General features: G+C 34.8%; 1 protein-coding gene across 1 annotated transcript in view; it reads left to right on the top strand.

Annotated features, from left to right (window-relative positions):
* The window catches only part of LOC135072794 (neuronal acetylcholine receptor subunit alpha-10-like), a 57,569-nt gene extending 41,833 nt beyond the window's left edge, over window positions 1-15,736 (top strand). Inside the window, exons 9-11 of the mRNA XM_063966834.1 lie at window positions 2,110-2,233; window positions 11,389-11,570; window positions 15,343-15,736. Of these exons, the coding sequence (XP_063822904.1) occupies window positions 2,110-2,233; window positions 11,389-11,570; window positions 15,343-15,474 (438 nt within the window). The 3' untranslated portion in view covers window positions 15,475-15,736. The remainder of the gene's footprint in view (window positions 1-2,109; window positions 2,234-11,388; window positions 11,571-15,342) is intronic.
* The last annotated feature ends 1,821 nt before the right edge of the window (window positions 15,737-17,557 follow it).

Below are 17,557 nucleotides of genomic sequence, written 5' to 3' on the forward strand. Positions count from 1 at the left end.
CGCACATTAAAGCACCGGTTTTGTTGCGGCCGATTCCTCATCGTAATTAGAAGCTGACCAAATATTAGCCGTTAAAAAGTCTGTAGTCTGCGGGGACTCCTAATACTTATTTACAGTCAATAGCACATCAGATTATGCAGTTTCGTTGCAATATCGCATTTATCCACTTCATAATCCACTCCGATACAAGATAGTTACTGCTTGACGTGCTGTCATAATCTGTACCATCTCGTGGTTTTAGTTCAATTTTAAATAATTCATTATTTATGAAAAATCAGAAATTAGCCTTTCCAATAAGTACCTAGTTCCTAAAAATAATAACTTAGCTTGACAAATTCTCAGAAGTAGGAAATTAGATCTAACAAGAACTTATTACCTAATTGAAATAGGTACATTCAATTTCATTAATTGCTGGAAAATCTCACGGACTGAATGAAGGTCGTCACTCAAATGACAATTACCATTTTATGAACCGAACAAAAACCTCTTTTTAAAACAAAAAAAAAAAATATTTACAGAAAAATGTTTGGTATTTTTTGCTGCCGTTTACTCTTCACAATAAGGAACAAAAGTACACTGGCTACGCGAATATACAATTTTGCTTGAATATGACTGGACAGTTATGAATGTACTACAGCTACGTGAGAACTTATCCTTTTGTACGAGTAACATGTCTTGTGACATTATACGTTGGAATCACTTGTAATGCATTTACATCCGATTTTGTATTCATGTGCTTGCCCAGAACTTGTGTAAGCAGAAATAAAATGTACAGCATATTAAAATGCGTCACGCGAATGAAAAGCTAAAGGAGCTTTTTTATTATCACCTCCGCTGTCTTATTGAATTACAATACTTTCCCAATTTGCGCGAGATAAACACGAAATAACTGTGCACGCACCAAGGATTATGAAAATGGAAATTAGTTGGAAAATTGCGGGTTATTGGAAAAGTCTCGAAGAATCTTTCGATATCTCCGATTTAAGTATTTTCCTTCGTTTTACGTTGGAACGCCATTAGCATAAATAAGTCGGGGAATGTGACCGCGACATGTGCCAGTCATTCGCGGCCGCCTAAAATATTTGCATGAAAAAACATTTCAGTGAATAAAATGTTGATTATGTTGAGCACTCCAGAGAATTTTTTGTGTTTTACAAAGAGTTTGCGCTTTAAAGGGTAATCATGTTACATGTACGAAAATAGGTGTTTTCATTGAAACATTTACAACGTTGGGGATTTGTGTAGGTATGATAATTGAATTTGCTTATGGTGTTTAATGACTTGGTACGGTTGGATGAAACGTGCGTGTTGTGTTCGTGATATTTATTATACTTATTTTCAACTTTGTTGTATAGAACTTGCGAAAAGAAAACTTTAATCCTAAAGTCTATTATAAGTTTAGAGGCTTCAATGCAGTGCTCTAAAGTATACTTAATCTTTCATTGTGTAAGATTATAAAATGTAGAACGAAAACTATGTGTGGAAATAGCCGAAGATATTAGGGATAAGCTCAAAACGGGTAGCCCTTCAAAATCCCAGTGTATCCCGAGGAGTAGCGTGCAATTTAAAAACTTATCCGTGCGAGGCTGGTGACTCGTTTTGGGCTTACTTACCCCAGTTTATCCTTCAACCATTCGTCTTACAAATAATATACACTTAAGCTTCGGATACACTGGTGGGGAAATGAAGCGAAATAAAATTACTAGAACTTAAGTAAGTAGCTCAGAAATTACTTTTAAAGTTGTATGTATTCAGAGTAGGAGCAGGCAATATTATGGTAGCTTGTTTTTAGTTACACAAGTACACAACAGATTTACAAGTGAAATCTAAGTACTTACCTAGTTCTGATTAAACGAATCGATTGGTGTTTTAAAGTTGAAGACAATTGGTTTTTTTAGTACAAGTTACAAACTATTACTCGTACCTACTTAGTAGAGTTAAGTAGACACGATATTCCGTGTCACGTTACCTAATAGGTACATTACGTAATACATGGTCTAAACTGGACAAGTTTGTAGCATCACTACGCATGATGTTCGGGGAACTTGTTCCTAAAAGTATTTGAAGCTAGGTTCGGTATGTACTGCATTTTTGGACTTATCTGTGTAGGGTGAGAGTGGTGGTGTGGCGGCCGGCAGCGTGGGCGTGCAGGTGAACCCGCGCACTGGCTCGCGACTGAAGGCCGAGCCGCCGCTCTCGCCGCGATTCGCCCGGCACAACCACAACCATTTGGGTGAGTCACATGTTTTAATAAAACCTACTTTGTTAACTACTACTCAATGTCCTTTGTAAAGAATGTGCCTGGTGCTATGTAAGTCTGTGAATGAATAAGTCCGATTATCAATTTACCTTCGTGCAATCACGTGCAAGCTTTAATATGTCGTGCCTATACGTAAGGCATAACAGGCTAGCGCACTATGGCTGCTTAGTATATTATGATACATTCTTGGAAACGGTAACAAAAATGCGGTTTTGCGGATAAATAATAAAATGTTTAGTAAAACTCGGAACACCCAGGTATAACAATAACTTGGGAGCATAGTATAAATAAACCAACAGTTTAGATAGATCCAATATGAGGTCCATGTACGCTCGATCGCTTGTCACATAGCCTCTTCGTTATAAAGAGAGAAAAAGGATACAATTTGCATCATCTCAAAGCTCCTTTGATATTTGCTTTCACTTTTTCGCAACATCAGTAGCATTTTTCGTCTAAATAAATTCTTGGGGTAAAAAACGATTAATTTCCTGACACTTTTATCATCTGCGCCTAACAGTTAAGAGCCATTTCACAAAAATATTCCGCGCGAATTTAGGTAAAAGCTGTCAACGCAACGTCAAAAGAGTAAAAAGAACGCTGAAATGGACAAAAAAATCTTGAGCCGTGACCGTATTAAGACTTGATTTAAGTTATTAATTTTAAGGTAGAATGAGGTATTCAAACTTGATTAATTAATTTAAATTTTTAATAGAGTTTATTAAGTCTTTTATATTTCGATTCATAATGAAACACGAATAGGTATAATATGTAAAATATATATTAAGTACAAAATAAAGACAGTCACATAGTGAAAAATAAATCTGCCCCCTTACATCTCCATCATCGGACCCTGGATACGAATAATGAAACACGAATAGGTATAATATGTAAAATATATTAAGTACAAAATAAAGACAGTCACATAGTGAAAAAAAAAATCTGCCCCCTTACAGCTCCATCATCGGACCCTGGATACGAAATATTCGTCAAGGCGAATCACACAAGCCCAAACTCCATATGGTTCTATTGTTTTGTTACGGAGGTGGCCATTGCATCTCCTCCAGATCCATTATCAGACAGAGCTAAGAAATAAATAAATAAATATTATTATAAGTAAACAAATAACTAAAATAATTCATCTTACTATCTTACTTTTTCCTAGTCTTACTAATATTATAAATACGAAAGTTTGTGTGGATGTCTGGATGTTTGTTACACTTTCACGCAAAAACTACTGAACAGATTTTGATGAAACTTTACAGTACAGTACAGCAGTACTAGGCAGTCTGTGTTCAACTATCACTCGGGTCGGACGTTCCTATCGCAAGACCTTTGGTTCACTCAGTTCCGATACGACTCTAGTGCTGTGTGTAATTATTTTCGTTAATACACTGAGTTTATTAATTTCTACGAGTGGATTTCATTTTGCATGAGACCTACGCCATGAACCCTGAACCAGAAGACCCTGTCGCCAGCGACAGCGACGCTCATCCATCCCTGGCGTCGACCAGAATAACAATGTATAGGCTATAATTTATGACGATCTGTGACAAACTAAATTTCAAGCGGGTGAAGCCGCGGGCAATACTACATATTTCATACTAGCTTTTTGCCCGCGACTTCTTCTGCGATGAAGTGGAAAATGGTTCTAATAGAATTAAAATATTCTAAGAAAATTAATTTTGTTAAATGATTATATTTTTTGATATAAAATCTACACATCATTATGTTTAAATATTTGAATACTTACAAAATTATGAGATCTTTCTAAAACAAAATTAAAACACTACACCTGCCGCAGATTTGTTTTGTAAACAATGTTTTTTTGTTTTTCCTTCAGGTGCTAAAATCACCAGGCTATTATGTGCGCATACTCTGGAGTATTCCACATACAACTGGTCGTCGGAGAAGCATAGATTTCCATTAAGTCTACTCCCGCTACCATATGGAACTCCGCTAAAACTCGTGAGGGCGCCAACACTTGCTTTTGTATCGATAATTAGTATGAGCAGCTGCGCACGCGGTTGCCCGTTGCAGGCTCTATGCAACTACACTATTTTAAACCGTGGTCCCTAAGCATGAGATGGGAAACTGCACTCTCTTGAATTCTCTTGAATTTGATGGTGTTAGGGGAATCCTAGGAATGAATACAGACTTTCCAATGGAATCTCCTCATCAATATTGCGAAATTGCGAGTTGCAATGCAATGTTACGTTTTCACTTGTTATTTTATTGTAATCTGACCTTGATTTTTCAAACAAGTGTCAAAATAAAAAAAAATTTAAATCAAAAGTACTAAGGAATATTTCATTGATATCAACTTAGAAACAAGCACAGATCACAGAAACTAAAGGGAAATGTGACAAGGGACAAATTGGAACATATTGCTTGTGAAAGCAATGATGACAGTAGCGACGTCATTATGTAAACAGTTTATATTGCTTGCATAGTACTAAAGATTATTCGAACGTTGAATACTGATACCGCAATGGATAATGAGCATATAATTTGATTTCTTTGTGTGTGTGAATTTCTAATACGACACTGAGTTTCGAACTCAGCGCATTACTTAGCATCTCTGTATATTTCTATGGAATCAAGTTATCTCCAAAATAACATTCCACACCTTTTTAACCTAGTCAGGTAATAATTTTAATAAAATATACGAAGCACGTCATCTATCAATAGGATATAATATGTATATTTTAGAAGTTAATAAATTATGCATAAAATATAAACACTTTAGAAGTTTAGTTAAATCGTAGAATTTCTGAAAAACAAGTACCTACTAAAATCGTACTGAAAAAAAAAGTATTAACATGTTATCTAATTTATTAAACGTCGAATTTTATCAAAGATTTTGGACTAAAGTTTTTGAAAATATTTTATAGCCTACATAGAAAAAAATTAGGATTCTAAATCGTGAAAGAAATTTTTTTCGGAGCCTATTGCCTCCAAACAAACAAACAAACAATTAAATCTTTCCTCTTTTATTAGTATAGATTTAACAACAAAACAAAACGCTTCTTTTTCTTCTTCACGAAACAAAACTCAAAGCGGATAAATAAATAAACAAATCTTTGGACAATTTCACAGCGCCATCTAGTCCAAAAGTAGGCAACCAATATGCTTGTGTTAAGGGTGCTATCATAATGGATATACTTTTTTATAATTTATTTATTAAATTAAATACATGGTACCTACATATTATACATAGTTACACCCAGATCCGTCAAAGAAATTAAAATTCATCATTTCAATTTCTGCTCGGCCGGCCGACTCGAAACAGCCTCTCGGCATAGTATCAAATGTATTTGGTCGCCGTACAAATCACCGCTTTACGACACGAACGCACGTAAACGTCACGGCGGGAAAAATGACACAGGTCCTGCCTTGACGGGCGCTCGCGCCATACTAATCGATGTCGGCTTGCGCATTGTAATTTATACTGATATTCACATCAATATTTTGACAAAGTGGTTACTAATATTTAAACAATAACTGTAGAAATTAATTCTACAATGAATATTCTTTATTTTGGGATACTTTTATTGCAGTTTATGCTGTGTTTTTAAACCAAAAACCACGATCAAAATGTGACGTTAATCTTCAAATTTGCCAAATTATTTTTAGATTTTACTCAATAATGGTAATGAAATTCAAGAATCTATTTCATTAATGGACTACAAGAATATATGTCCGATGATTACTATATATTTTTAAGCTTATTATATGAGCATAAATAATAGATACAGGACTTTGAAAATGAGTCTGCGGCAATTTTTTCGTAAAATGGTTGTGGGAGATGGGGCACTGTGAATTAAGCAAAAGAGTTTTAGTAAATCCGTTTCATTAATGGTCAACAACAAGGATTGACCTATCTTTCGCAGTTATTAAATAATCTCTGGGTGTTGCTTAAGATAGTAATTCATGCTTCCAAAATCTTAGAAATTCGCACGAAAATGTAAAATGGCTCTTAAACGATGTTGATATATTTTTAAATAATGCTGAAAATTATATTTTGAATACTCAAATTCTATACCGAAAGAGGCAAATATGGGTAAAAAGCTTTTCAATGTTCCGCATTATTCTATCTAGAGGTACAGCATGTAGGGACGGGCTGGCATAAACCTAAACTAATTTAGATTGATATCATTGTAACCCTGAAATACATTTTTCTATTTTTGATTACTTTTCAATTACTTTTTTTACAACGTTTGTTAGCGACGTCGACCAAGGAAATACGCTAACTTATTAATTAGAATTGATTAGCAACGTTAACAGTCAGATAATGTTGTAAAATAATCAATTAGAGTCGATTAGAGATAAATAACATTCCATCTCTTTCTAACATTATCTGTCATCTCGCTTGCACATCAATTACTCTTCCACACACTTCTGGAATATTCGAGAGAAAAAGAAACGGGACGGCAACATCGGACCTCTCGCTTCGAACATTCCAGAACTATGGTCCAGAACATGAGAGACAGAGACAGGAATATCGGGAGAGAAAGGGATGGATATAGCCCGGGGCCCTATAAATACGGAGCGAGGCGCTCCGGGAGACAAGTTTATTTAAAGTTCAATTGTAAGCAACAAGTGATCTGAAGAAGCAAGAACTGAGAAAAGGAAGCGAATAATAAACGCGAGAAGTCTCAGCAAGTGAAATAGTGGTTTTATTCCTGCAAGTAGCACCTACTACGCCTGACATAGTAAGGGCAAGCTCTCAACGGCAGTCATCATCGTCCGGTCAGCGCTCTCGAACACACACAAACGCATACAGTCCACTGCAGTCCACCACAACGTTCTAACTAGATTTTAAATACTTTTTTTGCATAATACCACAGATAAAACAGTTTTCTGTTTATTTTTTTTTGCCAACTTTTCCCCTGGTTTCTCTGGCACAGGTAGCAGTAGGATTACAAGAAAAAGAAATATTCCCCTATTTATGGGAACAAAAAGGCTTCGTTTCCTTTAAAGATCTGAAGAGATACGTCCGACTCTTTATGCTACAAGGCATTGTTATTTAATCGCGTGTGTATTACTGTAGGTCTGGTGGAAGTCATGTGGAAAAGATCAACCCTCAAACGCGGACCCAGAAGGTCCCGGCTAAGGGCGCCATCGTAAATAACCATACTCGCCGACTGGGCTTAATTTGGTGGAAAAGCTAGAAGAGATAAAACTATTAAGCAAGAAATCTTAAGTTCCCGTAATTATCAAGTAACTTAATATATCATTCGTAGTTTTATGGAAAGAATGAATTTCTACATCGCATGATATTATGTGAAATATAAATCAATGAATTTTTACATCTTCAACATATTTTTATGTGGTTGTAAGAAAATAATTTAATACTGTTTGAGTACTCTTGAGATAAGCAATATTTAATTTAAGTCTGATCTTATTTCTGTAATACGATCTGAATGGTTTAATTATACATCTGTAAACAATTATTTAAAAGGGAAGATAGTAGCTAAACTAAAGAAGATCCAATTAAAGTACCTAAATAAGAAAAGGTTGGGCCTACTTTCTTTTTATTTGGTAACATTTCAGTAGTGCTGGGCACGTGAAACTTGGTCATTACCTCCCATGGTACTAGTGCGGGAACCAACCAAGGATAACAAGTTGTCTAGTATTTGATTACCATAGAGTGGTTTTGCTAGGGTTGACCCCGGTGGCTGTCACTAGCAAACTTGGTTACTTCTTACTTACTACACTAAGGCCTATTTATTGGATGAATTGAAAATATTGCATTTATATATTACATTTGTTACATCATTAAGGCTTTTATTACCTACTTATTATTATTTTTAATAATACTTTATAAATAAAAAAGTATACCTACAAATACCTCAATACCACATTACAATTGTGTGGCTGCCCTAAGGGCAGACCGATACTTAGCCAGCCAAGTAGTAGACTGACCTATAACTTCGTTACCCGACAGTCCTGAACGGGAGTAACAATCTCGAGTAATTTGTTTACCTGGCACCGGAGGGTGTGACTCTATGAGATTGAATGAAATTCCTCCCCTAATGCATGTCGCCGTTTGCTCCAAATTTTATTTGTGTTACTGGCGTAGAGATTTCGTACAGTATTTCTCGCCTGTCTTCTTTGTTTCAATGATATAGATGCCCGTATTATTTCAGAACGGCGCCGCTGACTTTGGGATTGTCGTATCAAATTGAGCTGTTAAACGATATATTATTATTACCTACCTTGTGGCAAAAAGTTAATGTAGGTATATGTTTGTTTAACTATTGAATTGTAGGCAGGTGCATAATGACAAATAGTCAAAAGAGGACTAATTAAAAATATGCTAGCCTAAGGAGCCTTCACATCTCTTAATCATTTTGCGCTGGCTTCGTAACAAACAGCTGAAAAGAAGGAACGGAAAACTCATTCATCGCTAAGTATCTGATCCTTCAAATTATTAATAATAATAATAATAAATCATTTATTTGCCAGAATACGGTTACAAATGGTTTTAAAAAGAGAAGTTTCCAACATATTCTATCGTACATACGATGTGCAAATATTACAAAAAATACGGTTATGTTTTTAATATTAAAAAGTAGTATCATTATTAATTGAATGTCATGCAAATGTCAGAAAATGATTATGAATTATTGAAATAGCACAAACATATTATTACATTAGATTCATACAATGTCAATGATACACAATGTCATATTTTAAGAAATTTTTAGATGTCAAGTACAAAATGTCAAAAAGATTTTTCTGTCAGGAATTCATTGACTGTGTAATACATCTTTTGTTTTAAGAATTCTAATAAATTATTTCTAAATTTAGTAAATGTCAATGTTTTAATATCTTCGGGTAATTTATTAAATATTTTTATTGCCATACAATACACATTCCTTGAGTAGAGGGTCAATCTTTGTGGAGGAATTCTCAAATTTTCAGTTTTCCTGCCTCTGTACCTATCAAAGTCTTTGTTTTTATCGAAGAGATGAATGTATCTTTTAACAAAAATCGAAATTTCCAATATACAGGGTGTTAGGTAAATGGGTATATGAGCCGACACTAGCCCATGTTAACATGGTCATATAAATGGTATAGTGAAGTCAGAAAATTGATATCTTCATTTTAACTATTTTAATTTTCATACAAATCGGATTTTGTAAAATTTATTTTGTATGAAAATTAAAAAAATTAAAATCATGATATCAAATTTCTGACTTCACCATACCATTTATATGCCTATGTTAACATGGGCTAGTGTCGGCTCATATACCCATTTACCTAACACCCTGTATATAGGCAGGGAAGTGGCAAAATGTTTAGAGCCTTGAATAGAGGTTTACAACTATCCAAATAATGTACCCCACAGATTGATCGAATACATTTCTTTTGCACTTTAAAAGCTCTTGGCATATCCACAGAGTTTCCCCATAATATGAGACCATATCGTAGCACAGATCCCACATATCCATGATAAGCCATGACTGCTGCATCTTTAGATGCTACTTGTCTAACTCTGCGGAGGGCGTAAACAAATCTGTCAATTTTGCTAACTATATAGTCAATATGGTCTTTCCAATTACAAAATTGATCTATTTTTAATCCTAAAAACTTTGTCGAATTTATATGTTCTATTTTACGATTGTCACAATATATGTCAAGTAGTTTTATGTCATTGTTGAATTTTGCTTCAAATTTAATATATTTGGTTTTATTAACATTAAGATTCAAATTATTACATTCAAGCCATTTTATTATTTTACATAATTCAGTACTTGCAATACGATCTAACTCTTCTTTATTTTTACATTTAACGGTAAAAAGTAACAGTACTAGTAGGTAGGTTAATTTATTGATCCAGGTGCGGTTTACTACGAACTCTTCTAGCACTACAGGTGTAGGACCCAAGAACTTTTAAATCTACGAAATTGCCTTATACTCGTAATAAATGATGTAATAGTATCTTGCTGATATATTACATGTTGAGCCGAGGTGTTTCTCAAGTTTTCAGTGTGATTAATTAGTAATCCAAGCTGACCTTACCGCCCGTCCGAGTAAATCAGAGCGCTATCAAACCGCAGCCGACACCGCACGTCCGAGTTAATCTGCCTTATCACATCCATAAGCGTTTCCATCAAAGTCATCTAATTATGATTTTTTTATTTTACGACATTAATTACGTATTAATGAGGGTTTTCGCGAATGAAAAATCCGCCAGATGGCAATACGTAGACCCGAGGTCCAAATACTGCATGATTATGTTATTTTTGACATGAAATTGACAGATATGTCAAAATCCACCAATCACGCAGCAGTCAGACCCCACATCCACGTCCCGCCATCTAGCGGATCTTTCATTCGCGAAAACCCTCATTATGCGAGCGCCAAAATAACTCAAAGTTGGTGCCAAACAGCTCTGTTATTAATATTTTACTTGGCGCAATAATTATGTTTGCGATACATTTCAATTAATGTTTAATGGACTTCATAATGGGATCTTCAGATTTTTCCGCAGAAAAACTTGAGTTATATACTCCCTAGTGATATTACTTATTGTTTTAGTGCTTATGAAAGTAGAAAAGAATTGTATTACGAGTATGTTGCTTTTACCTAGAGCACTTTTACTCGAAGAAGCTCTACGTTTGCGGTGTAATTGAATACAAGGTATACTTAATAGGTAATACCATTGTAGTAAATGTATCGGTGTGTTCAAGAAAATAACGCTATTCATTGTTTCTAGCATTTTATAAAATTGTAAAATTATTTTGATCTTGGAACCAATTCACCTAGCTTTTACATATTATAAAAAATACTAAAGCTGAAAGCTATATGAAAACCAGACCATTTTTGTTGCTGTTCTAGCGTATTTCTAATCTTACGTAACGACGTGTAGCGTACGCTCGTAGTTAAAACAAAAACACATTTTAGAATTTTAACCTAAGTACGTACCAATGTGTTAAGGACAATAATTTCATCTTATGTTGTTATTTAATAAGCAGCTACAGTGGAAACCAGTTTCACGCCTTATTTTAGCTTCACGATTGCCTAGAAACTCACGCTGCTCTGTACCTTACCTTAACGATTGCCTGAATGGTCTTTTGTTAAACATATACCATATCGTTACCCTATATTTCGGTAACTAGGGGGTGCTGGAGGCGGTCCAGTGGCCGCGGCAGCGCCGGCCGGCGAGCCAGCGGCGTGCTGCGCGGGCGCATGCGTGCGATGCGCGTGCTGCGGTTGCACGCTGCGCGACGCGGCCGCGCGCCACGAACAGCGCGTAGCCGCCAACGAGCGCCTGGAGAGAGCTAACCTTGAGTGGAAACAGGTGGGTTACGGACATATACTCTATCACATCATGATTGTTCTAGTTCCAGTAAGTTCTCAATCTCGTATCCAGGCACTATTTTATTCAGGTAGTCGGTCAATTTGAAGCCACGATAGCCGAACGGTGAAGGGGTCGGACTGGCCGACTCGTGATACGAGGAACACGGGTTCGGTCTCCGCCTATTAGTAATTTGTGTAATAACAATTTAACAGGTTGACTATCAACGCTACGTGGTTATTCTTTCAAAGCGCGTTATACTGTCTTAATAAAATACAGCTGAAGCTGTAGCCCTTCAGGTCTCTCGAATCGAGAAATGAAAGAAACTGATAGGTCTGAAGCGTCCTTGGCTTCCTACCAGGGGCAAAATAGTTAATATTAATATAAGAAAAGAACTTTGTAATTAACAATATTGTACTTACATAAGAAAATTATGATGTGCGTACTTCTCATCTCATTAGTAAACTTTTGTACGAAGATAGAGTTTCAAGCATAACAAAAGTTTGGATCATTGATAGACTTTCACCATCATTCATTCAATACAACTTTTTACGGTTTCAGAAAGTTTCTTTTCCAACCCAAGTAGCATTTTACTCCATTTAAGAGTTCACATTTAGTTCCAATGTGTACTTAAAGCATTAGTACAGTTCACTCGTGATGTATAAGCTGTATTATTGCAATTAATTACACCTATACCTGTCTAAGGGACTTATAGGAGTGTAGACTAGTGTAGAGTTATACTTTTATACGATTGTTGGTGTTATCAAAATCAAAAAAAATCAAATCAAAATCAAAAAATATTTATTCAGTTTAGACCACAAGTGGCACTTATGAACGTCAATAGAAAATAATAAAAAAAGAAAAGGTAGCCCTTATGGGGCACTTTACATGTCTCCTTATCTTTTGGGCCCTACCAGCGCTTCGAGACAAACATAAATGGCAAGTGCTGAGAAGAAACGCCGGAACAAACTCAGTCACACTCTAACAACTATCCTTTAGTCAGCCGTCTGACTAAGAGCATTATAGGAGGGTAGAGATACGGCAACCGCTGTTTAACGGCCTACTTGTACGATGTTATAGAGCTAGCATTTTAATAGAACACACGTGGTCATTTATAAAGCCAAATGCTGTTATGTTTACTTGTTTTAGACTGTTATACAGCTAGTAGCTGTAGTAGGACTTGTTTGTGATAATTAAAATAACCTTTTTTTACTATCTGTACAAAAGTGTTTCAATGGTTCGCATGTGCACTGTAGGCTGTTAAAAGGACTATTTATGTGTTGTCCATTAACATCAATAGCAGTTTATTTGTCCACAAGTACTACTCTTATTTGCTTTAAGCTGAACATGAATGTGAATGTGATATTCTATTACACATTTCCCCAAGCCTGTTTTTAGTTGTTTATGGTGGTTCTGTACATGATGCAGAGGAAAATATTATGCCTGAACCTGAAATTTCCCTTCAAAATATACAGATATCAGAGTGTGATGATTGCATTTCTAGTGATAGTGAATACCATTTTGATTTGGACAATTATTTAACCTTTCGCAAAAAAATAAGAACATGGGCTATTGAAAATCGTATTCCTCATTCCGCTTTATTTGCTTTAAGCTGAACATGAATGTGAATGTGATATTCTATTACACATTTCCCCAAGCCTGTTTTTAGTTGTTTATGGTGGTTCTGTACATGATGCAGAGGAAAATATTATGCCTGAACCTGAAATTTCCCTTCAAAATATACAGATATCAGAGTGTGATGATTGCATTTCTAGTGATAGTGAATACCATTTTGATTTGGACAATTATTTAACCTTTCGCAAAAAAATAAGAACATGGGCTATTGAAAATCGTATTCCTCATTCCGCTTTGAATAAATTGTCAGGCATAATAAACGAATTTAAACCGGGAACACTACCGTCTGATGCTTTAGGTATTCATACTTGACTATTAGTACCTGGGCTAGGCGATTTAACGGACATTAATAATTTTTATTGCGGATCTCTAAAATTTCAGTATTTGAAAGAATTAAAGATACACAATTGACCTGAACTAGGTACATCTTAAAGCTGTACATAAGTTCACATCAGAATAGATTTATAGACATTAGCGCTGTAGTGGTACAAATGTGGAACTTCATATAGATAACAGCATTCTAACAGAACACATGCGAACCTAATATACGCTCACCGCATTAAATTGGAGTTATAACAGTTCACATAGCCGTATTTCATTTCCACCATTTTGTTCTACATAACCTAAAATATTTACCAAATAAATCTCCAAAATTAATGCAGATTTATCACAAAATTAACAGATAGAGCGATTGAGTTTTGGTTTCATGTTATAATTAATTACAGTAATATAATTATAATGCCAATACAATATCAAAAACTGAAAATTGTAGATTTCCTCTCAGTCAGTTTTAAATATTTTAAAATGAATATCGCGTTTTTACAGAGGCGCGTAAATATTTTAGCTGTAAATATGTATACATTTCACGATAAAGTTGCATTCCCAATGGCATTAACATTATTAAGTATTTAAAACCCGTGTTATTATTTGCATAAATGATTATTCGCCCGAGTTGTTTCCCTCTTGGCACTCACGTACAAATACCAAACTAATATTAAAATGTGGAAATAATTTAGGACACACGTGAACTTTAGGTAGCATTGGAATACTTTTGTCGGACTTTATAACTTTGAAAGCTGTGCGTTTAGCCACTTGTTACTCTTTATTACACTCACGTACGTTGTATGGTTCACACTGCGTCCCATATAGTGCCGTAAGTCAGCCTTAAGTCCGATGTTACTACTTAAACTGCTATTATAATGCTATTATACTGCTAATGTACAGCCATAGTGAACTTAAGGCTGTCTAATTTGTGCCCAAACTGGTTCTATAAAAGCATTATAGCAAGCTATACAGCTCGTATACAGCTGACATACACAGCTTGTGGAGTACATGTGAACGACTAGACATACTATATAGAACCCCGAATGTTACTTGGGAAGTTCCTAATTTTAGTATTACGTCTCTATCAAAAGTCAGAGGGCAAATCAAGGTCTTAATTAAATGAGGCGTTTTAATAAAAAATAATGAGAGCCGGCAGAGAGATGAAAAACTATTTATTAAAAAATCTCAAAGCTATAAATTGGTCCCCTCTACTTTTAAACTTTCGGCTTTTCCTCTTGATAAAAGCCGTTGTGCCAATCTAATTAATTTTTCCTCTCAAAAAAGCAAAACTCGTGCAAAGTAGGCAGTGCCAAGTTTTTGCGGCTCGATTTTATCACTGACCCAATCCTTGTGCTCGATAGATATTAATGAGAAAATGCAAATGGGTGGAATCGGTTGACATTCCGTGGCCTGTGTTCTCTTTTATCCATTTTGTAATAGACCTCATGTTTTTAAGTCTAGAATCCCGGTTGCCGTAAATGGATTTGCTGGAAATTGCTTGGATCTCTTTTTTTAGATTGCCTGTTGGTATCCAAGTCAAATGATAATTCCTTAAGCTCTTGAACGGGTCACGTAGCAATACAACGTTGTTTATGAAGCAGACAATATGTTAAGCTGAAAATTACAACTATCTTTTTCATTTATCTTTTATGTCCGATATTATACAAAAAAGGTTGGTCATAAGCGTTTATAAGAGCTGTCGCTCAGGAAAAGTTCTGAAGGTCTTTTTTTATGTGTTATGTTTAGTAAGTAAGTTAGTCGTTTAGTAAGTCTTGTATTTGTTATTGTTAGTTTTTTAATGAGTAAAATATTTCAGGTGGCAGTCGTAGCTGACCGCGCCTTGCTTGCAGTTTTCGTCCTTGTGACTACCATCTCAACCGCTGCCATACTATTGCCGCAACTGAACAACCTACACGTCGGAAACACGCCTCTAAAGCCTCCTACTTAGAGTCTAACTTTCTTCCACGAGGGACAATATCCAGCCAACGAATTAAGTACGTATTAATATTGTGCCAAAAATATTGAAGGGGTTTTGAGTAGACAGGGTGGTAAGCACGAGTTGGCAATTTAATACCAAGAAAATTGAATGTGTAAATGAAAAAAAAATGAACGTAAGTAAAAGTAGGAACAACTGTACTACTTTGATGGCCAAATATTGTAGACCCATCACATCTGAATCTTAGTAAATCTTTATCTATTTTGAAGCTTTAATAACTACAAGTTAATTTATGTCTTGCTCGTTTTCGTTTCATTAAGAATTAAAAAAATCTTATGAGGTATAGGTACGTAAAAACGTCTAAAGTGTTCCTCAATTTTGAGTTATCTCGGTGGAATGGGCATTAAATTAGTTATTTTCATTGTAACTTTTGTAATATAAATCCAGGAAACCGTTCCCACTTATATTCTGTTCAGTGGTAAATACGCAGTCGCCATGGTGATTTGGGAAAGTTTTAATAAATGTAAAATAAGTTAATTAGATTTAAGCAAAGCCAAAAGCTTGTTACGTTTGATTTTGATATGATTGTTAACAATCGTTTTGATAGAATCGTGCCAAATGCCAATATTAAGGGTCAATTATTAAATATTTCTGTATTTTTTAATTGTTATTTTTAAGTAGGTACATTTTCGTGTATTTCATTCGTATTATTATTGTTTTGTTAACTCAATCTGTAATTTCATTCCGCAGACATACCTAATTTAGTTTCTGGACTTAATGACAATGTTTTAATGATATTATAATAGCCGAAAATAGGTTCTAATAATAATATTTATCGGCGGTATAAATTTCTAATGCTTCGCTTTGAAATTTCTACCACCTGTTTATCATCATTGCATTCTTAATGTTTTGCGCAATTACTTGTATAATAGTTAATATAATAATAATTACATTTACTAATTAAGACTCATAAACACAATGAGTCGAATCCGTTTACGAACACAGAAAAATACTTAAAGCATTTGTATATGTACATGTTTCATTCATTAATTTCCCAAAAGAATGTATACTGAATATGATAACGTTTACGCAAATTATCCTTATTGACAATCTAGCAGAGCTCGGTGTTAGTTGTTACTAGTCAAGTAATTAGATTATGCTCAAGGTTGTTGCCAAATATGAAAAAGAAATTGTAAATATTATTATTAATGTTCATAATTTTAAAGCTAAATTATAAATTAATTTATCGACTGTACAAAAGTAAATAAAGTTCGGAAGATTGTGAAAATATGTTTAATTTATTCAAAGTTTGTCATAATAATATACTGTTAAGGTGAAGATACATAGGTACTCGTATATGAAGATCTAAATGTCGTCATTATGAGTGCTGTGGAATTTTGTAGTTAAATCGATTTCTATTTGCTACGAGTGACTCCCAAGTTACTTATGGACATTTGTAATGTTCGAAGTGTTTGATGACTCTACCTTGCAAAACAGTTGATATTGTATTATAAGGAAACGAAATCCATAACAAATGCTGCATTGGCTAGAGGCAAGCTCTACCTATTCGTCATAAATATTGTGGTTCACTGAAAATGTTACAGTACAAGTAGGTAAGTATAATAACTTATGAAACGTTTCCTGAATTGCCACAACTTGCCACAATCCGTTAATCGCAGCGCTGTGGATGTCAACCGCACGGCCCATATAAAGTAGTCGAGATGAGTTACGGTCGTTTAACTATACTTAAAAAGCGAAAAAAAGGCTTACACGTCACATTTGTGTGTAAGTTCCATTATACACATTCAATTATAAATATGGGATGCTAATTTGAATAATTATCTAGGTTGTATAGTTTTTATAAACTTTTCTGTTCTCAAAGTGGACAAAATATGGTCCGCGCCTGACAGATTGATACAGATTTTCAAATTCTAGAATCAAATAACATTAATCTTGTAGGGATGATGACTGGGTAATGAAATCGAAATTCTATTTAGTCCGTCAGACAGATGATCAGAAAATATTTGACTCATATTTTTTATTTTTTTCCATAATCAAATAATTACAGTATTATATTGAGTTGAAATGTCGCGTG

The sequence above is a fragment of the Ostrinia nubilalis genome, chromosome 1 (assembly GCF_963855985.1).
Source record: "Ostrinia nubilalis chromosome 1, ilOstNubi1.1, whole genome shotgun sequence".
Classification (NCBI taxonomy): domain Eukaryota; kingdom Metazoa; phylum Arthropoda; class Insecta; order Lepidoptera; family Crambidae; genus Ostrinia; species Ostrinia nubilalis.